General features: G+C 58.6%; 2 protein-coding genes across 16 annotated transcripts; both read left to right on the top strand.

Annotated features, from left to right (window-relative positions):
• Nucleotides 1-3,029: 3,029 nt before the first annotated feature.
• LOC113911134 (ly-6/neurotoxin-like protein 1) lies at nt 3,030-17,910 on the top strand. Of its 15 annotated transcripts, none has more exons than XR_003516377.2 (7): nt 5,994-6,524; nt 7,066-7,180; nt 8,203-8,289; nt 8,559-8,612; nt 8,831-8,932; nt 9,141-9,684; nt 17,812-17,910. XR_003516377.2 is itself a non-coding variant. In XM_027573284.2 (6 exons), exons 2-6 carry the CDS (start codon nt 7,102-7,104, stop codon nt 9,335-9,337), a joined length of 519 nt encoding a protein of 172 aa, XP_027429085.1. In that variant the 5' UTR covers nt 5,994-6,524; nt 7,066-7,101; the 3' UTR covers nt 9,338-13,180. The 15 variants fall into 15 exon arrangements, 12 of the variants coding, with proteins under 12 accessions (XP_027429183.1, XP_027429121.1, XP_027429189.1 ...); XR_003516374.2 differs by lacking the exon at nt 17,812-17,910 and adding an exon at nt 12,771-13,180; XR_003516373.2 differs by lacking the exon at nt 17,812-17,910 and adding an exon at nt 12,771-13,180 and having other exon boundaries at nt 9,141-11,959.
• On the top strand, nt 9,515-19,121 carry LOC113937332 (secreted Ly-6/uPAR domain-containing protein 2-like). The gene is made up of 4 exons (XM_027621531.2): nt 9,515-9,576; nt 9,626-9,684; nt 17,812-17,910; nt 18,178-19,121. Exons 1-4 carry the CDS (start codon nt 9,515-9,517, stop codon nt 18,312-18,314), a joined length of 357 nt encoding a protein of 118 aa, XP_027477332.2. The 3' UTR covers nt 18,315-19,121.
• The last annotated feature ends 1,942 nt before the right edge of the window (nt 19,122-21,063 follow it).

Below are 21,063 nucleotides of genomic sequence, written 5' to 3'. Positions count from 1 at the left end.
ACCACGGATCTGCTCTGTTCGTGGCAATGTTACTCGTGACCGCTCAAACCGAGACCCCCCCCCAACACTACACATCAGCCCACATTTTCCAGATTTTGGTAAAATGGAATCCGACAGCATTCAGAGACGCAGCCCTGCTCCGGGGCGTCTCGGTCTTTTGCTCCTACTGCTGCCGGAGCTCGGCTGTCCGACCACCACGAGGTGCGGTCACCGTGTGGACGGTCCATCCGCGCACCTGGACGGCTCCGGGCCTGAGCTCTCAGAGTGACGTTGCTATGAACATTCACGTCCAGGTCTTCGTGGGGACAGAGGTTTCCTCTCACTTGGACAAAAGCTAGGAGTGGGGTGCACGGGGCTGATGACAGAAGATGCTTCCGTTTTGAGTGGCCACTAAACTGTTCTCCAAAGCGGCTGTTCTCCCCACATTCCCCCCAGCAAAGGAAGAAGGTTCCAGTCAGTGCACACCCTCGCCTTGCTGTTGTCAGCCTTCAGCCAGAGCCGTCCTGATTCGGGGGTCATGGGGGCTCCCTGCAGGTCTGGTTTGCACACCCCTCATTAATGAACACTGAGCATCTTCTCGTGTGTATGTTTGCCGTCTGGGTATCTTCTTTGATAAATTGTTAGAAACCTTTTACTCCCTTGTCTCTTTTGGGTCGTTTGGCTGATGATTATTTGTAATACTTATTCATCCATTTTAGATACAACTTCCTAGATACATATTTTGCAAATATGTTCTGATCTGGCTTGTTTTTTCATTTTTATAACATTGTTTTGTGAAGAGCAAAAGTTTCGTTTTGATGAAGTCCAGTTTATGGATTTCTTCTCATATAGTCTGTGTTTTTAAAGAAATGTTTGCCATACCCGAGGTCACTAAGATTTCTGGTGGTGTCACTCTTAGGTAAGGTCTGTGACCCACCGGGAGCCCGTCTGTGAGCGAGCCGGGATGTACAGATGGAAAGTCAAGCGTGCTTGCATCTGGCCTCGCTGGTGGAAATGGTATTCCTCGCTCCGTTGAAATGACTTAGTACCTTTGTCAAAAGTCAGCTGACCATACACGTGGGGTCTGTCCATTCTGACACCCCTTCCCCACTGTTGTGAGTATATTAAGGCCTAAAATCAGGTCGTGTGAGACCTCTACCTTTTACTTTCTTTTTCAAAAATGGTTTTAGCTATTTCAGATGCTTTGCATTTCCATATAAATTTTAGAGTTAGCCTGGTAATTTCTTCAAGAAAAACGCCCTTGGGTTTTGGGCTGGGAATGCACCTAAACCACAGATGTGTTTGGAGAGAAGTTACATCTCATTGTAAAGTCTGCTCATCGATGAGTGTGAGTATCAGTGAGTATGACAAACCTCTCCATCTGGTGAAGCCCTTTAAGAATGTATTTCAGCAATGTTTTGTGGTTTTCAAAGTGAACGTGTCTTCTACTTCTTTCGTCAACATCATCCCTAAGTTTTTGCCTGTTAACCTTTTATCCCACAACCTTGCTAAACCAACATAGGTCTAGGAGGGCTTTCTTGAGTTGGCTTTTTTTGTTTGTTTGTTTGTTTGTTTGTTTTTTGGTACATTCCCCGAAATTTTCTTTGTGAATACCTGTCATCCGAAAACCAGGGCAGTTGTACTTCCCTTCCAATCTTTGTGTCTTTTGAGGTCTTTGTTGTGCCTCGTTGTACAGCTGGGCTTCCAGCGTGAAGCCGAGTGAGAACCATCAGAGGCCCTGCTCTGCTCTGGCGAGTGTGGGCCCTTGCTCTGTCTTTCCAAACTGAATAGATGAACTGTAGGTTTTCTGCAGGTGCCTTTATCAGGCTAAGACAGGTCCCCCCTGTTCCTAGTTTGCTGAGAGGCTGGTTGGTTGGTTGGCTGGTTGGTTTAAACAGAAACGGACATGAGATTTTGTCAAACGTTTTTCCCAAATCTATGCAGATGGTCGTCTTGTGGATGTGGTGAATCACACTCGATCTTCAATGTCAAACTGGCATTGTTCTTTGTCATGTTCTATTTCCTTTTCTCTATTATTGGATTCGTTTGCTACACTTACGTTCATACCTTTTACAGCTAAGTCCGGGAGAGACGCCGGTCTGCTGTGGTTCCCTGTAACGTCTGTGTCTGGTTCTGGTCTCAGAAGGATGGTGGCTCCCAACGAGTGGGCACAGCCCTCCTTCTCCAGAAGGGGTCGGAGAGTGTCGGTGTGCGTCTTTCTTTCAATGCTTTGTAGGGACGCCTGGGAGCTCAGTCGGTGGAGCGTCTGCCTTCGGCTCAGGTCATGATCCCGTGGTCCTGGGATCGAGCCCCACATCGGGCTCCCTGCTCCGCGGGGCATAATCTGTTACGTATTTCCTGTCGAGTGAGCGCCGCGGGCCCGTGTGTGAGGGGCCTGGCCCGAGTCACCTAAGCTGTAGGACGCATTGGTGTAATGTTGTCATGTTCTGATGTCCCCTTTCTCATTCCTGCTTTTTGTGGTTTGTCTCGTCTTTTCTCTTTTTTCATCAGTCTACACAGAGGTTTAAAAATCATATTGACGTTCTCAAAGAGTCAGCTTTCGGTTTGACTGATCTTCCCTATTGTTTTTCTTTCGCTATCTCATTGTGGTTTTTTTCCCCCTTATTTTTATTATTCCCCTTATTTTGCTCCCTTGGGGTTTGCTTTGCTCTTGTTCTAGTCTCGCTGTGTTGAGAGCTTTCTGGTTTTCTAACGTGAGCATTAGCCAGAACACTCCCTTTCCAAATACTGCTTTAGCTGTGCCCCCTAACTTTGCCGGGTTGTGTTTTCACTTTCATTGGGCTGGAAATTCTTTCTCATTTCTTTTCAAATTTCTCCTTTGACCCATCAGTTATTTAGAAATGCGCTGCTCAGTGTCTAAATATTTGGCAGATCTTACACATATTTTTCTGTTCCTGGCTTCTAATATAATTCCACTGTTGTCTAAGGAAACAATTCATGTGATCTCATCCTTGTAAATGTACTGAGATTTGTCCTACGGCCCAGTGCACAGGCTGTCTTGGAAAATGCTCTGTCCCCCACCCCTGCAGGCTGCAGGGCTCCCTGCACATGAAGCAAGTAGCTGTGTTGCTCAAGTCCTCTCTGCCCTTACCGATTCTGCCCACTTCTGCTCTCGGATCTTGAGAAAGGAGAACTGAAACCTCCGACTGTAAGTGTGATTTTCTTTTCCTCTCCTCAGTTTTGCAGGCTACAGTGCTTCTTGTGTTCCCAAGTTCAACTGTCAGGTAAGTAAACATTTAGGATTGCTCTGTGCCTTTCCAAACCGACCCCCTTGCAGTTATAGAATGTCCCTCTTTGCTGGTTATTTTCTCTGCTCTAGACGCCCGTTGTCTGGTGTGACTGCGGCCACCCTTGCTTTCTTTTCCTCCATGTTAACGTGTATCTTTCTCTTGCATGTTCAGCCTGCTCGGGTCTGTACAGAGCGGCGGGCTTCTTGAGGACAGCACGTGTGTGGCTCTGTCTCTGCTTCTCTCCGGGGGTTTGGACCGTGGAGCAGGTGCTTTGAGTCTGTTCTCCTGCCACTGTCTTCTCCTTGGCCCCCAAGCTCTTCCCTCTCTCACCCCTTCCTCTGCCTTCTCTTTGATTCACAGATTAATTTTTTCTGGTCCCTTTAATCTCCTTTGTTGCTTTCTTACATAGAGCTCTTTGATTTTGCTTTTCATTCTCTTTCTGTGTGTGTGTGTGTGTGTGTGGTTGCTTTAGTGTCTATAGTGCACATCTTTAACCTATCACAGTCTGTGTTCCAGAACGAAGCCGGCTCACCTGCAGGAAATAAATGGACAACTGTGCATTTCCCTTCTGCCCAGGACCGTGTGGTTACTACGGTCATACAATTTACTTCTGCATTTGCTAAACATCTCTTAGTAGAGTGTTACTACTTCTGCTCTAAGCAGCCAATTAGCTTCTAAAGTAATTTCAAAATAAGAAAAAAGTACCTTCTCTTTCCCATTTCTACTGTTTCCACTCCTCTGTGCAGACTTGTGTCCCAGAGGCATAATTTACCTTCTGCCTGGGGTCGGAGGGATGGGGACTCCACGCCCCCTCACGCCCCCTCCACGTTCCCTCCGTGCCCCTTGCACGCAGCCCTGCGGGGACTCTCCACGCCCCCTGCGTGCAGCCCTCAGGGAGGACTCTCCATGCCCCTCACGCAATCGGGGGATGGGGCGACTCTCCCCCGCCCCCGCCGCCCCCCGCATGCCCCAGCACAACCCCTGCAAGGATCCTCCACACCCCCTGCACGCCCCTGCACGCCCCTGCATGCTCCTCCACGCTCCTGCACGCCCCCTGCACGCCCCTCCACGCCCCCTGCGAGGAACCTCCACACCCCCTCCACGCCCCCTGCACCCCGCCCTGGTGGGGGGGGCTTTGCCTGCCCTGTCCCCTGCACTTTCAGACGCTCCAGGCGCTGCTACAGTCTGGCCTGGGTTCTGGGGTTCCAGACGTCGCCTCTCCGTGCGGCTAGCTCACCCAGACCGCTGCGCGCACTCTCCCGCGCGCCCTCAGGGTCCCCCGCTGTCGCTGCTTCTCCGCACTTGCCTAAGACGTGCTCTGGCCTGGTTTTCTTCATATTTCTTGTGCTTAGGGTTCATTGAGTTTCTGGGTCCCATGGGTTTATACTTATCAACAAATTCGGGAAAATGTGGCCATTATTTCTTGGAACTATTTTTTGTCTTCCTCGCCTGTTCTCTGGGACTCCGGTGACACACACGGGGCGCTAGAAGCTGTGGCCACATTGCTCCCCGCTGCGCTGTCCCCGCTCATCCTGTTTCCTGGCATCCTCTGCCTGATGCTTTGTCCTCAAGCCCGCTGATCTTTGGCTCGCAGACTCAAACGGGATGTTAATCACCCCCCACCCCCCCGCAGCATGTTTTTCATCACAGACCTATTTTTCATCTTTAGAAATTCAATTTGTATTTTTTTATTTCCCCCGGGTCCCCGACACAGTCATGCTCTCCTCTATCTGCTTGAATATAGGAAATATGATGTCTGTTTTGATGCACGTGCTCACTATAGGCTGTGTCATTTGTGAGTCTGTTTCTAATGATTTTTTTCTGCCCACCATGGGCCACATTTTCCTGCTTCTTCGCATACCTGATGGTGTTTTCAATTGGGTGTCAGGCACTTAATCAGATGAATTTTACGTTGTGGGATGCTGGCTCCCTTTCTCTTTTGAGTTTTGTCTCAGGTCGCAATGAAGTTACTTGGAGATGATTGGACCCTTTCGAGGCTTGCATTTAGGCTTCGTTAGGTGGGACCAGGTGTGATCTGTAATCCAGGCGAGTAGTCCCCACGATTAAGGCAATTTCCTTCTGAGCACTCTGCCCAGTGACCCCATATTTTAAGGTCTCTGCTCCCCGCTCACACAGGCGAACCCCCAGTGCTGTGCGACTCTGGGGACTGTTTTGCCTGCTCCTTCTCAACAGCTCCCTCTGCTCACCTCCTAGCTCTTTCCTCTCTCCCCTTAATCTGAGCTCTGCCCGGTGAATTCCAGCTGCCCCGGCCTCCCGGACTGACTCCCCACTTGCCTCCTCCATCAGGGAGAGCGTGCGCTCTGTTTGGTTTCCCCCCACCCCCGCCCCCTGAGGCAAAACCTGCGCTTCTTTTCTTAGAAGCCCCTTCCTCCAGCATCCCTGCCTCTGCTGGCCTGTCATGCAATGTCCAAAAAGTGCTGCTTCATTTGTTCTCCCTTTTTTGGTTGCTTAAGACAGGGCGGTAAGGGGCACTTGGGTGGCTCAGTCGTTAAAAGTCTGCCTTCCGCTCAGGTCATGGTCCCAGGGTCCTGGGATGGAGCCCCGCATCGGGCTCCCTGCTCGGCGGGAAGCCTGCTTCTCCCTCTCCCACTCCCCCTGCTTGTGTTCCTGCTCTCGCTATGTCTCTCTCTGTCAAGTAAATAAGTAAAATCTTAAAAAAACCCAAAAAACTAAAGGATGTTATTCACAATGGATGAATGAATAAACACATTCTTTAAAAAGAAAAAGAAAAAAAATGAAACATTTAGGGCCCATGAAAATTTTAAATTTTGCCCAAAACAGAAAAGCTAAATGCTGAAGTAAAGTTATATAAGTAAAAAACAGTTATTTAATATTGATGTTATTATGGTTGGAGGGGGTCCATGAAATAACGGGATCCTTTCAAGGCTTGCCTCTACACTTTGCTAGATGGGACCAGGCGCGGGGACTGAAGCCCAGAAATGCTAGGTAAAATGCGGAAGTCATTCAGCAGCTAAGGCAGGGCGAGGTGGGACCCAGGCAGGCTGAAGAGGGAGCCAGGTCCAGGGGTCACTGCGCCCTGGGACGGCTCCAAGCAGCACCTCTGTTGAACTGGGCTCAAGGAATAGGGCCCGGGTGATGGCGTGGGCAAGGGGGCAAAGTGCATGTGGCAGAAGCAGGGGGGAGGATAGGGAGAGCCAGAAGTTTCAGCGGGGTGACTGCGGCCAGACCCCGTGGAGATAGCTCCTGAATGGTGCACGTGCATCTGAGGATCGCGTGGGTATCACTGTGGGGCTGCACTTCTCGGCTCCCGAGGTACGCGACTCCAGGGCTGGGGTTTGAGTCCACGTGGGCGGGGGGCCGCGGGCTGAAGCGAGACCCGAGGGGGTGGGGGGTGGAGCCTGGGCGGACCTGGGGCGGGGGCGGAGACAGCGGCGCGGGGCGGGGCTGAGACTGGGCGGAGCTGCGGCGTGACCGAGACGAAACGGGGGGGGCGGAGCTGGGCGGAGCCAAGATGAAATGGAGCCGGGGGCGGATCTGGGCGGGGCCGGGGCGGGGACAGGGCGGGGCTGGGAAGGGGCGGGGCGGGGCAGGGCGAAGACTGGGCACTGGGGCGGGGGGGCGGGGCCGAGACTAAGTGGAGCCGGGAGTTGGAGCAGGGGAGGGGGCGGGGCCGGAGCGGGGCTGGGACGGACTGGAGGGGGCGGGCGGGGGGGCGGGGCGGAGACAGGAAGGAGCTGGCGAGGGGCGGGCCAGGGCCGGGTCCGGGGAGGGTCCAAAGCCGGCCGGGGGTGGGCCGGGGCGGGGCGGGGCGGGGCCTTCTGCAGTGAGCTCACGCGCAGTGCGTGGCTTCCAGCGGCAGAGACTGCGGAGGGGTATTGCAGCGTGGTCAATGCGGGGCGCTCGGACCATCGCGCTGTCAGACCGAGCGGTCGGCGAGTGGCGGCGGGTGAGTCCCGGGCGCAGCGGAGGTACAGTGTGCTGAAGGTCACTGTTGAGGTCACCCCGAAACCTTCCCCCTCTGCTTGGGACGGCACTCTTTGGGGCGGAGCTCTCCGGGAGGGGGCGGGAAGCGCTGGAGCCGCAGGCCTGGCCTCACTCAGGCCTTTGACATCCTGAAATGGGATGGATGCCTCACTCAGGCATTTGACTCTTGGGAAATGGGGCCTGGAAGAAGTGTTGGTTTGATGTTCTCGGGGAGGGCGGAGCCTAATTTAGTCCCCTGGGGTGGGGACGCTGTGCACCCCCCACCGCTCCCGAATATCCCCGCAGGGCGGAGGGGAGTCGTAGTCCAGATTTCCTCCAACCCCTTACCAGAGATTGAATGTCTTCATCCCAAACACCATATGGAAACTGGGAAGTTAGTTCTTCCTGCTGTTTTGCCCGAGGGCCCCCCTGGAACACATTCAAAGCGCCCTTCCCCCACCGCCTGATCAGAGCTCATCACTGCCCGGAGCTCCCCCTGTGGCCAGGGACTCGGACCTGAAAGGCCCAAGTAAGGCTGGGCTCTGGAGGTCTTCCTGGGAAAGCGGCCCCCACCTGGGCCCTGAAAGGAGCAGAAGTGGGGGACCCACTCAGGGATACCCCAGTGTTGTGGTTTTGGAATATAGGTGAGGTTTGGTGGGGTGGGGTCTGGAGCCCACGACCAAGAAAGAATTCTTGAGAGGTCTTTGGTGCAAAATGGTGGTTTTATTAAAGCCTGGGGTCGGGACCATGGGCAGAAGGAGCTATCCTGGGGTTGTGAGGAGCAATTGATTATATACTAAGGGGTTGGTGGAGGGAAGGAAAAACGGAGGTTTTCAAAAGATCTTTCATATGCTAAAGAGGACCTACAAGACACTGGAGGCCTTGCTGTTGTCGAGGGTTTTTTTTCCCTGTAGTAAAGCAATAACATTAAGACAGTTGGGAGCTTCTTGGAACAATATCCCATATCCTACCCAGGAGTGGGGGCCGGGGGGAGGTTGCTAGGTGTCCGCTTATGCTTTGTCTTCAGCTCGCCTTCATCACCAGGAGCAAAGAGGAGGGGAAGCAGTGAAGAGAGATCCACCCCTGGGGCCCAGTCCTGCACTCAGGGCCTTAGGTGAGGATAGGGCCCCTGCATGAACTACCCCCCCCCCCCCGCTTCAGTCTGCACAGGTCTGCACAGGACTCCTCTGCCCAGGTCCCCTGGGGTCCCTCAGTCCCCGTGGGGACCACCTGTCTTTGTCCCCCTCTCTGCAGGACTGCCGTGCCTCCAGTAAACCAGGAGCCCCGGGACAGCGGGGGGTGGTCTGCCCCCCCCTCCCCCCTGCCCCAGCCCCAGCGTGGACTGTTCAGCTCACCGCTCCCACTCGGTCCTCTCACCTCCAGCCATGGCGCCCCTGCTCACCCTGTTCCTGGTGGCCCTGGTGGGCCTCCCTCTGGGTAAGACGGATGGAGGACAGAAGGATGGACAGCCCCATGTTCGGGGGGCAGGTGGGCCAGAAGTGGGGAGGGAGGCCAGAACTCCTAACCAGCTCTCCTTCTAGCTGTCCCGCCCTGGGCAAGGTGATGGGACCTGGGGTCTGGTGGGCTGCAGGAGGGGCCTCTCCCTTTTCGGCGACCCACCCCACCCAGCTCCCACCCCATCCGCTGGCCCCCAGCCCAGGCTCTGGACTGCCACGTGTGTGCCTACAACGGAGAGAACTGCTTCAACCCCATGCGCTGCCCGGCCATGGTTACCTACTGCATGACCACGCGCACCTGTGAGTCAGTGGGTGCCCCCAGCAGCCCTTTCTGGGAGGCGTGAGGGGTGTTCTTTCCTGCCCTTGGGAGTGTGGGACCCTGAGGAGGGAGGCTCCCACTTGCCCTGGGATTCTTTCTGGGAGCACCTGGCTGAGGGAGAACCGGCCCTAAAGGCCCTGCGCGCCAGGGTGGGCCAACCTGGGGTCCTCGCCCACCTCCCCTCTGCAGACTATACCCCGACCAAGATGAAGGTGAGCAAGTCATGTGTGCCCAGCTGCTTCGAGACGGTGTATGATGGTTACTCCAGACACACCTCTACCACCTCCTGCTGCCAGTATGACCTCTGTAACAGCGCTGGCCTCTCCGTCCCTGGGACCCTGGCCCTGGCCCCCATATTCCTGGCTACCCTCCGGGGTCTGCTCTAAACCCCTGCCCCCCACCCAGACCCACTCAAGGACAAAGTTCCGAGAGGCTCAGCCCTACCCTTTCACCCTGCACACGCCACCCACCTTCTGCACTCCCAGAGACCCCCCACCCCCCACCCAGCCACACCCAGGACTGCCTGCTGGAGTGCCCACCGCCCTGGGCCTCGCTCCCAGACCATGACCTTCCATGCCCGGGAGGTTGATGTGGGATCAGCCCTCCCAAAGGCGTCTGGCAAAGTGTGCTGCTTAGTTGGGGTCCTCAGTTGGCTGAGGAACACTGATTTGCAGGGAGACTTGGCCCACCTTCGTGGCAGCTCTGGGAGCAAGGCCCTGCCACAGTCTGCGCAGTAAGTGTGGGGAGGCACAGGGCAAAGTCGGGACAGGATGGGTGGGGGACCATCCTGGGAAGAAGGGCTTGCTGGGGCACCAGGAGGGCGGTCTCTGGTCTGACTGAGGCCAGGAGCTGCCCAGGGTAGGTGTGGCATAGAGGGCCATGTGAGGAAGGCCTTTGTCCCTGTCAGATGTCCCAGGTAGGAGTGCCAGGAAGCCTGGTGTATCCAGGCAGCCCTTGGCTGGGGGCTTGGGGGTGGGCTCATCCTAAAGAGGACCCTCGGGCCCCCAGTCCCAGAAGCCTGGTAAGAGGTTCTTCCCTTCTTGCTCTGCCAAATCCTTGACCTTTCCCCCTTCCCCACCCTGGCCTGAGGCCGGCCGGCACTTGGGGGCAGGGCAGGCAGGCGGCTATATTTGGTGGAGCTTGAGAGCTGACCCCAGGGCTATTTTTGGCAGGGAGGGGAAGGAAGCTGAGTGGGGCCAAAAGAGCCTGGCCTTCAGCCCAAGCATGCCTGTTAATGGAGGGGGGTGAGCTGCAGCAGGCATCTGAGAGAATGTGCTCACCTGAGTCAGCCAGGGCTAGGGGGATCCTGGAAGCCCCCCGCCCGGGGCAGAGGCTGGGAGAGGCGGGGTCTGGGCTGCAGATGACCAGGCTCCCCCCAGAAGCTGCGCCCCGGGATTTCCTCTGCAACCCCAATCCCAACAACCACTGTCCACACCCTCTGGCCCCCTTCCGCTGTGGCCCGCAGGCCTGGCTGAATGAGTGCTGGCTGAGCTGGCCTTGGACCCAAAGGCTGAGCCCATCAGCCTGAGAGTCTCCACAGGACCCTCTACCCTCTGACTCCACCTGAGGGGGGAGAGAGAGGTCCACCCTGGGCTGAAGAGCTCCCTCCTTGATTTGAGGAGTGGTCTGCAGGTGCCCCCAACCCAGTGGGGCATTGGGACCCCCAAGGGCCCAAGAATTGGCATTATTTAAAGGGTACCCAGCCTAGGTGAATCTCATCCCTGGCCTGCTTTGGGAAACAAGAGTCCACCCAGCACAGCACTGCCCAGCTGGGGATATGTCTGCCCAGCACATATCCAGCCCTTATCCTGGATATAAGGGCTACCTGACCATTGTCCCCACCTCTGGTGTCTGTAGAGGGGCCCAGGACCCCCTTCTAGCTGTCTGGTCCTAAGTTGGCAGGATTGTGGCAAATGCCTATGTGGTGCGATTGTCCCTGGAACTCAGGAGCCCATGGCCCCCAAACGTGGCCCTCATCAGGGGGCCTGTGCTGGAGAGTCTGCCTGGAGAGCTTCATCCAGTGCCTCCAGAGCTCAAGGGATTGGGAGAGCCTGCGTGAGCCTCAGTAGGGGTCCTCAGGCAGAGCTGGTTGGACCTCCCAGAAGGTCCGGGAAGATGGGCCTCATCCTGGGCGGGAAGGAGCTGCACCCCAAGGAGTGTCTGGTTAAGAACTCAGTCCCCACAGGAGACCTGGGTGTCTCCTCCCCATGAAGCCCAATTCAGTGTGAGCCCTTCCCTGGGGGAGGCTGGGAGCAAGCCAGACCCCAGCCCTGAGCTCCCACAGGTCCAGCAGGACCCCCCAGAAGGGTCAGCCTCGGGGAAATGACCCAGCTCCCCCACAGAGCCGGCTGGAAGGCCAGCAGAGGCCTCTGGATGCGGAAGCCAGCTGGAAGAAAGGGTGAACGTGGGCCTCCAGCCCTAGCCACCCTTGGCCTCCTGACTCAGAGGGAGAGGCTTGGAAGCAGTTGTTAAACTGCTTGTGTAAGACCTTTGTCCTGGGTCAGCAGGTGTCCCAGGCCACAGCTGGGAGGAGCACAGGATCAGTCCTCCCTCCCCTCAGTGGGTGATGAAGTTAGAGGCCTGCCTGGCCACCTGTGGGCTCTGGGGTCACTGAGAGCAGGGACCTGGGCTTGCTGCAGTATGGGGGTGCCTCTTATACCTGCCTTCTGTCCCCCATCTGTCCATCCTCCGCTGTGACCTGGTCCAAACCCAATACCCACAACATTGCACCCGGCCCGCAGGATAATGCCCCCGCCCCACCCACCTACCCCCAGGCCCCTGGCCGGCTGGGCTGCCTTCAGAACCCAGCACAGAGCCCTCGGGAGGCCCTCAACTACTACGGGGCCGGCCCCTAGTGGGAAGCCTGTGTCACTGAACTCGAAGGGCAGTGCCAGTGGGGACGGCACTCACGAGGACGGGAGCTGACCTCTGTGGCTTCCCTTGTCCCGGCTGCAAGCTCTCCGCGTCCACCCTGCAAGGTGTGAACCATTACCACACCCCCATTACAGGTGAGGAAGCTGAGGCCCAGCGTGACCGGGGTGCCCAAACACCACACCCCTGCCCCGCTGTGCAGAGTCTTCTCCCACCAGCTGGGAGACTGCATCCCTGAGCCCGGGGCGGGGCAGCCGAGGAGGGGGATTGTAAACTGAAAGCGATCTGAGCCTGTGAAATACTTCTAAGAGCTTAGGGTCAGGAAAGCTCTAGAAGGATAAGAGTGGAACCAGAGATCTGAGGAGCCCTGAGGCCCCCAGGCAGGCGTCCAGCCCTGTGTCTGTGTCCCGGACCGTGGGCTGGGGTCACAGAGAGGATGGCACAGGGGCAGCGGGCTGCCCCCAGGCAGTGGGCATGTCCGCTGTGGGGATCCCTCCAGTGGAAGTGAGTACCCCCTCAATGTGGATAGATGCTCGGGCTCCCCAAAGCTCTCTGTGGTGTCCCAAGTCTGGAAGCCGCCTGAGCGTCTCTGTGCCGTGCCGCCGCCTGTGGCTACCCTCAGAGCCCAGCTGAGGAGCTGAGGCTGCAGGTGCTGACCCCGGGGGCACAGGTTGGCGTCTGCAGCCAGAGGCAGCTCCAGAGCTGTGCATGCAGCCTAGCCCCGCTGCATGCAGAAGGCACCAGGAAGGGGTGCATCCAGAGCGCCAGCCCCACCAGCCCCACCAGCCCCGCTGCTGGTGCCCTGGTGCTGGGCGGGGGATGGGGAGGCTGGACCAACCGCCCCATCTCCCTTGGCACTGGCTGATTTGTTTGTTAAACATGTATCTTACCTCTGAAAAGGGTACAAAGAAACTGGGACACCTCTTTCTTTCTCCTGCCTCCCCTCAGTGAGTTTTGTTGGATCCTACAACTCGGGGTGCCTGGAGGTCATCACTCACGTCTCTGAGCCTCAGCTGTCTCATTGACAAAGTGGGAATGATGGTTCCCACCAAGCCGAGGCCTCAGGGGGATGGACGAGGCTGTGGGTGTACGTGCCCAGCCCAGGGCTTAGCACACAGGCCTCCGATGGACAGACGGACGGATCGGTGGGAGGTCCCTCTTGCCTTCATGCCACTTGCGAGGTCTGGGCACTTCGAGGGCCGTGCCCCTGCCAGCAGCTAATGCTAACCCCTAGCCCTGATTCTGACCTTGACCAGCATGAGAATCCACCCTCAGGCCAGGGTGCCCTCCTTGGCTCACTCTAGCCCTCAGAGAGGCCCCCTCAGTATCTCGAGTGTGTGAATAAATGGATGAATAAATGTGTCTGCCCTTGGTCAGTCCTCACCAGCCACCTTGGCCCGAGCTCAGCTCCCTCTGTCCGGTCTGGTAGGGCTGGTCCTGCCGGCTGTGTCGGTCCCGGACTCCAGTTCACCCTGGCTCATCCAGTTGTCCCTTGGAGCCAGGGCTGGCCCAGGGCAAGGGGACGACCCGCGGGAGGGGAGCGAGCCGGAGAGGCAGGAGGTTTCTGGGCTCCAGGGAAAGCGGCAGGCCCACCAACTCACCCAGCCGCTTCCTTAGAGAGGGGTCCCTAGAGAAGGCTGGAGAGGGCCGGGGGAGGGAGGCGCGACCCCAGGAACCCACCTACCACCCCGGCTTTCAGGCTCCTCCACCTGGGAGCAGGGTCTGAATCCACCCAGCCCCCAGCCCTGAGGAGCCCACCAGATAGAGTGGCCAACAAACACCACTCAGCAGCCAGAGCTTACACACAGCTCCGCGGGTGGGCAGCGTCAACGCCCCGTGGATGCCCCCTGCACTGCCCCCATCCTGCCCCAGCCCCCGCCAGCTTTGGCAGAACGATGTGGCTGGCGGACGTGTGCCCTTTTGGGCTCTCACCCATCATGGGACCCTTTTAAATACCTCTCTGCTACCCGTCCCCCCGCCACCGGGCAAACAGCTGCAGGTCTTGGGTCCTGCAGTGTGAGCTCGGTGACAGCCATGAGCCTGCATGACTCCTAGCAAGGCAGGCAAGCCCCCCACGGCCACTTCTGGACAAAGGCCCATCTGACAGGCAGGACCACTGAGGACGCCCATGTTCTGCCTCTGCGGAGAGTAGCTGCTCATCGAACACCCAGGGGGCAGTTTTGGCTGGCCCTAAGCTTCGCTGGCATGTTGAGGGGGAAGGGTGACCTCAGGCCCGTGCTGGACCCTCGTTCCAGTTCCTCGCAGGAAAACCAGAGTCTGTGAGCTGAGGGTCCGCCCTGTGCCAGGTGGTCTTACCTGATCCCCACCCTGCAACCTGATGGGCAAGGAAAGAGGTCTGCGTGATAAACTGGGCTTGCCCTCGGGCCTGGGGGCTGGGTGGGCCCCGGCCTGGCTTCGTGGCTGAGTCAGCTGCCAGGTGAGTCAGACGGCGGAGTTGGCGGGTGCGGGGTGGGAGCAGCAGGTATAAGATGGCAGCCGGGTGTCCCGGGAGCCAGCCTCACCCCAGGAGACCATGCGGCTGCTCCCTGGGCTCTTGCTGGCCGCTGCCTTGAGCCTGGAGCTGGGTGAGTCCAGGGGCCACCTCCTTCCCCACTGCTCTAAGCCGGTCCCCCAACCCCAGTCACCACTGAGCCCTGCACTGTGGCTCCTCACCCCAGGGAAGCCCAATTCCTGCGCCCTCCACCCCTTTGGGCGCTAGACCCTCCCCACCTGCCACCTCCTACCCGCTGCTTGTGGACAGCACTCAATAGTTCTCCCCCACCCCCTCCTGGACCCACAGGCCCATCAGCCAAGCGCTCAGTGCTGTCCTTGTCCCTGCAAAGGCTGCCCACCTCCCAGCGCCCTGCCCCGAGCTTGACAGCCCTGTCCCCCCCACCTCCCCCACAGGCTTCTCCAACTCAACAGTGACCCCCCCCCCCACAATGAGTGTGAGGGCCCTCTTCCAGCTCTACCTGGCCTGCACCTGTTTCCTAGGACCACCCTCTTCTGGCCCTCTCCTAACTCTCTTCTGGCTGAGACGCGGGTCTCTCCTCCCTTGCTCAGGCTTCCTTCTGGGGCCAATTCCCCACTCTGGCCATTGCCGTATTCAGCTGTGCCCAGGTCTGCTATCGCTGGCCCCATCCTGTCCAGCTCCAGGCCCATTGGACCAGATGCCTTCCTGAGGGCTTCTTGGGGACCTCTCCTCAAAGGGGGCTGCCCACAATCTGGTCTCACCTTCCTACCGCACCCGAGGTGGGATGGCATGTCCAGCCGCCCACCCAGAGGCCCGAACAAAACCAGCTAGACCCCCAATCCAACCGCAACCAGCCCCACCCCACCCCCAGCCCTCACCTGGCAAGACTTCTGTCTCTACATCTGGGTCAGCACCCTCCTCATGGCCTGCGGCCCTAAATGAGATAGAGCGAGTGTCTGGATGGCCCCTGGCATGGGCATCGGGCTCCACCCAGCACTGTCTGGGATCTGCCGCTGTCGCACCTGCGGGAACCCTCCCCAGGCCCGGGCTCTTGCAGGCTCTCTGTTCGGTGGGGAAGGTCTGGGAGGCTCAGGACCCAGGTCTCCTCAATGAGCCCTAAGAACTGTCCCAGGGTCATCGGTGTGGATGGACAGGGATGGGGAAAGACTTTGTCACCACCAGGGCTGTCACAGGGGTTGCGTGGCATCCAGGAGTGGCCACCCACAGGCCCCTCCACCCTCCCCTGGCTCAGCCCAGGTCCAGTGGATCACAGGCGCCCCACATGCCACAGCATTGCTGGTGTCCTCTCCCTGCTCCCCAGGAGAAGCACACCTGTCCCCCCTGGCCACATGCCAGCCCTGCTTCAGAGTGAAGAGGGATCAGAGTGGGAGGTGTCTGCAGCACAGTGAGCCAGGATAGGACACGAGCCTGGTCAGCGGCACCCACAGCCCTGCCACCAGGCTGCCCTTCCTTCCTTCCTTCCTTCCTTCCTTCCTTCCTTCCTTCCTTCCTTCCTTCCTACCTTCCTTCCTTCCCTCCACAAAGCTCTCCTGAGCCCCACTAGGTACAGAGGAGGATGCTCTGGGGGCACGGAAGAGTGGGTGAAATACCCCACCCATGTCCTTCACGTCAGAGGCAGTGGGGGTAGGGAGGGAGTCCTGAGCAAGATCACATGGGGCAGGGACACTGTCACCAGCTGGAGCAGAGGTGCCAGCAACCCGGGGTGGGCATGTAAAAGGAGGAACCATCAACTCTGCCTGGAAATCCAGAAGGCCTTCTTAGAGGAGGTGGCATATTGAGCTGGGACCTGTTTTGCCTGGACGGCAGAAGGAAGAGCATGGGCAAAGCAGGGAGGCATTTGGGAGGCTGAGCAGATGAGAGCGGGAGGCAGGAACTGCATTTCTCATGGGGCCGGAGTACCTTTGGGGCACAGACACCCCGGCTTTCCAGGTGACAGTCCCCTGTCTGTCCATTAGGTGGCATACTCAGCTTACCACACCCTCATCGGGTTTGATGTGAGGGTGGCTTCAAGCCGCTTTGATGGGCTTTGTGACATGAGCTGTTACCTTTCCTGGTCACCTGTGGGGTCTCAGATTGCTCTGTGGGGCTGGCAGACAAGTCAAGGCTGATGGTGGGCACATTCCCATGGTGGAGACTTCCTTGTCTCCATTACCTACTCTATGGTTCTGGGAGGAGGCCACCCACAACCCCAGGGGTTGAGCAGAGGGCTCAGGGCTGGTCAGGAGGTGCGGTGTGTCCCTGCCCAGTGTGTGTGTGTGTGTGTGTGTGTGTGTGTGTGCCCGTGCACACTATGGTTTGGTGAAAGTGTGCAATGCATCATCGTGGCCACGGACCCAGGTCTGAGAATTGTGCTGATCTGGGGCAGATCCATGGCAACGGTGACGGCGGGGCTGGGGCAGCCTAGCAGAGGCCCGAAGGACGGACTGGGGGGTGGGTGGGGCGTGAGCGCACTGCCCTGGACTGTGGCACAAGCTTCCTGGGGCTCCGAGCCTCCACATGGTGAGCGTGCATGGTGCGGGCCTCACAGCTCGTTCCACTGGCTCTGTGACTGGGAGCATGCTGTGTCTGCACATGCAGAAGGCCAGAGCAGGCCTGGGCACCGTGGCTCAGGACCTGGACAGAAACCCGAGTGCAGGAACCAGAGAAGGAGACGCAGGGAGGGAGGGAGGAAGTTCGAGGCAAAAACATGGCAGGGGGGTACAGAGGGACAGAGAGCCCCACGAAGCGCCCACGTGCGAGGACAGGGCTGATGGGCAGATCTGCCAGACATTTCTGGGATGAACTTGGTATTTCCAAAGCCTCCAGGTTGTCCTCGTAGAAAAAACATCAACCAGAACTGTGCCAGCCTCCCTCCCGTCCCTTTCATTGTCCAGCTTTTCTGTCCCCCTTGCTTCCCCATTCCCCACGGAGGCTGGGGAGGCCCCACCACTACAGCCACCACCACCAAAGGCGCCTGTGGGCCTACGGGGTCCTGCTCAGGCCCCACAGAGGGAACACGGGCATGGCCATGTCTTGGGGAGCCCTCACCACCTTCCCCCATCCCAAAGTCCCCCCAACCCTCAGCTCCTGTGTGAGGCCCCTGCTCATCCACTCCCCTGGGGGGGCACACGGTGAACCCGGGAAGACCCCATCCTGCCTCCCAGCCCAGCGCCGTCCTGGGTGCACGGACTCAAAGAGCCGCCTCCAGCTGCAGCCGTCCCTGCTGTGGCCCTGGGCCTGACCACCTGCACCCTGGGAAGAGCAGTCCAGCAGGATGGCAGGGCGGGGGGCCAGGACCTTATCCAGCCCCGGGCTGAGGCTTGGGACATGGTGACCTCCCCGCCCCTATCTGAGAGGTCTTAAGGGATTGGGCACCCCAGGATGCGGGCCTAGGGTCCTGAGGACGAGAGGGGGCACTGGGTGGGAAGAGAGGGTGCTGTTAGGCGGGCGTTGCCCGCACCTGTGTCCCTCTCTGTCTGTGTGTCCATTCACCCGTCTCTCCACCCACTGCTGCAGCCCGAGGCTTGAATTGTCACCAGTGCAAGGGCTTCGGAGGGTGCCTCAATGCGTCCAGATGCCCCTGGGGCTCCAACTACTGTGTCAGCATCGGCACCCGTGAGTAGGGGATGCGCGGGGTGGGCCAGCCGTGCCCTCCTTGCCCAGGAGAGGAGACCCAGGCTCAGAGGGGGCAGAGCTGAGCCAGGCTCCCAACAAGTCAGGAACAGGGTGAGGGGAGCATCCACTGACCTCAGATCAGGAAGGGACCCAAGGGAGGGGGCCAGTTACGCCCAGGCTGGGGGACCGACTCTCGGCTTGGTGGCGGCGGGGGGGGGCAGGGCGCACGGGCAGGTCAGAGCCTCAGGGGGCTTCTGTCCACCCCAGGAGTCCCCTTCAGCGCCATTGACCTGCCTCTGGTGACCAAATCGTGCTACAGCGGCTGTCCGGACATCCCCAGCCTGGGCCTGGGCCCCGACGTGTCCATCGTCTGCTGCCAGTACAGCCTCTGCAACACCGACTGACCGCCGTTCCCCCTCAGCTGTCCCCCCACTCACAGAGCTGACATGTGCCCAGACCCCCAGGCAGACGCTGCTCCCCAGGCAGCTGAGCCGGGCCACCAGGGCTGGGGAGATGCTCCAGGAGCGTCCCAGGGCAGAGCAGCAGCTCGGAAGAACTAGAGGTGGCCCTGGGCGGGGAGGGGGAGGGGCGCTTGGGGGAACTGGAGAGGGGAAGACGGCAGGAACAGAGCAGACAGGCGCCCCCACCCCCACCCATGCACAGGTGCACGCACGCCCCCGCGCCCCCGCACCCCACCCCACACACTGGGAAACTTAATCATGGCTCCAGCCAGCCTCCAGCTGCGAAGTGGACCAAGACCCGCCCCCCCCAGCCAGGGGGCATGGCTCCTCCCCACCACATGACCCCAGACACAGCGCCCAGCCCTTTCCTTGTCCTTACCCCGGCCACGCTCTCATGAAAGAAAACGTGGAAAGGCCAGTGTGGTGGTGCAGCCACCCAGTGTGGGGGGTAGGGTCCCGGCAGAGAGTGACCCCACACAAAGGCACAAGCAGGACCTCGGGCCAGCAGGGCTGGGGGCACATGGGAGGGTGTCTCTCCAGACCGCGGAGTGCGTCCCCTGGTGCTGCCAAGGGCTGCACGAACCTGAGACACACGGAGAGCAAGAGGCCACATACGGAAGACCGGAAGACCGCATTCTCCGTGCTTCCATTTCTTCGAAGTGCTCAGCACAGGCAAATGCGAAGAGGCGGGGAGCCAGCGAGCGGTGGCCAGGGCCTGCTGGGAATGCGCTGGTGCGCGGGGGTGGCAGCCCAAGGGCGGGGGGGTGGTGGGGTTCTTCCTAAGCCTGACTGGGGATGGTCGCAGGACCTGTGAATATACCAGAAACTTCCAGTGGGTGAATTGGATGGAATGTGAAGCATGTCCAATAAAGCTGTTACAAATTAAAAAGAGGGAAAAAAAAAGTGTTTGAAAGAAAAACCAGTCTGAAAATCCAGACTGAGAACGATTCATGTTTCTTAGAAAGAATATCTAAGTGAAATACATGAAAAAGTACGATACACAAAACTAAAACACAGGAGACAAAGTAGGAAATGCCTGCCACACGTGTGAATACCTGTGAACACTAAATACTTCCGAATCCACAAGGAGGAGCAAAGGACCTGAGCAGCAGTTTCACCGAAAGGAAATCAACCACACTCAGAGTCAGAAAGGAGCAAGTCAAAGTAGTGTTTCAATCGACGAGTGAGCACACAGGGAAGCAGGGTGAGGACGGGCGGGAAGCCAGCCCGCTGTGTGCCTGGGTGGAGGGGTGCCGCCCCTGGAGGGCAAGTCCGCCGCAGCATGAAACTCTAAGATGCCCCGAGAACTCTGTTGAGTGCTGGGCCCCCGAAATGTCACCAAACCCCTGTGGACGGGAGGGAGTGGCCGCCCACACAGAGCCTGCGCCTCCCCTGCTTGAGGCTCGAGAATCTGGTGAAAGGCAGGGCTCCCAATGTGGGCGCCTAGTGAGGGCTGGGTGAGCGCCCTGACAAAGTAGTTCAGGACTCCTAGGCAGGGTTTCTGAGTCTAGAGGTGTAAACAGATGTCTCCTGGTTTTCGCTGAAGAGCGGATGGGCCTTTCACAAAGTTCCTGCATACCTCGTGGAAGGGTCAGGCCGTGGTGGGCGGGGAGTAGAAGCGCTGATCACATGGGCAAGGAGCCCGTGTCGGGGGGATGGCGAGGGTTCCCAGGTGTCCCCAGCTCTGTGCCTCCGAGTGCATGTCCCGCTGGAAGATGCTGGTCACAGCATAGACGGGAGCAGCCTGACTCCTGCTCATACACAGGTGGCCATACAGTAGGGCACATCCACATCTGGGTCCTTCAGGAAGCGCACGGCAGAAAGGGCTGCCTCGGGGAGAACGCTACACCCCGCACTTCCTTCACAGGGTAGAAACGTGAGCTTAGGAGTCATCGGTCTACTCTGCTGGACCCCACAGGGGAACAGGTGACCAGGAGCCGAGGACACCCCTCTGCCTTCCTGGGTTTGGCACACTGCTCAGAGGAGGCCACCCACAGGCAGCTGGAGAGGAAGCCTAGCGGGTGGATATGCAGCAGCAGAGGAGCTATAACCCTGGTCACACGCCGAGCCCTGATCCTGGTCACACACTGAGCCTGATCCTGGTCACACACTGAGCCCTGATCCTGGTCACACTCTGAGCCCTGACTCTGGTCACACCCTGAGCCTTGATCTTTGTCACACTCTGAGTCCTGACACCTGGTCACACTCTGAGTCCTGACACCTGGTCACACCTTGAGCCCTGATCTTTGTCACACTCCGAGCCCTGATCCTGGTCACACTTTGAGCCCTGACCCTGGTCACACTCTGAGTCCTGATACCTGGTCACACTCTGAGTCCTGACACCTGGTCACACTCTGAGCCACGATCCTGGTCACACGCTGAGCCCTGACCCTGATCACACCCTGAGCCCTGATCTTTGTCACACTCTGAGCCCTGATCCTGGTCACACTTTGAGCCATGACCCTGGTCACACTCTAGCCCTGACCCTGGTCACACGCTGAGCCCTGAACCCCGTCACAGTCTGAGCCCTGACACCTGGTCACACTCTGAGCCCTGACCCTGATCACAGACGGAGCCCTGATTCTGGTCACATGCTGAGCCCTGATCCTGGTCAAACTCTGAACCCTGATCCTGGTCACACCCTGAGCCCTGATCCTGGTCACACCCTGAGCCCTGATCCTGGTCACACGCT

This window comes from Zalophus californianus, chromosome 4 (genome assembly GCF_009762305.2).
Source record: "Zalophus californianus isolate mZalCal1 chromosome 4, mZalCal1.pri.v2, whole genome shotgun sequence".
In the NCBI taxonomy this organism is placed as follows: domain Eukaryota; kingdom Metazoa; phylum Chordata; class Mammalia; order Carnivora; family Otariidae; genus Zalophus; species Zalophus californianus.
Note: the sequence above shows the minus strand (reverse complement) of the source record. Positions and strands in the feature narration are given on the sequence as shown.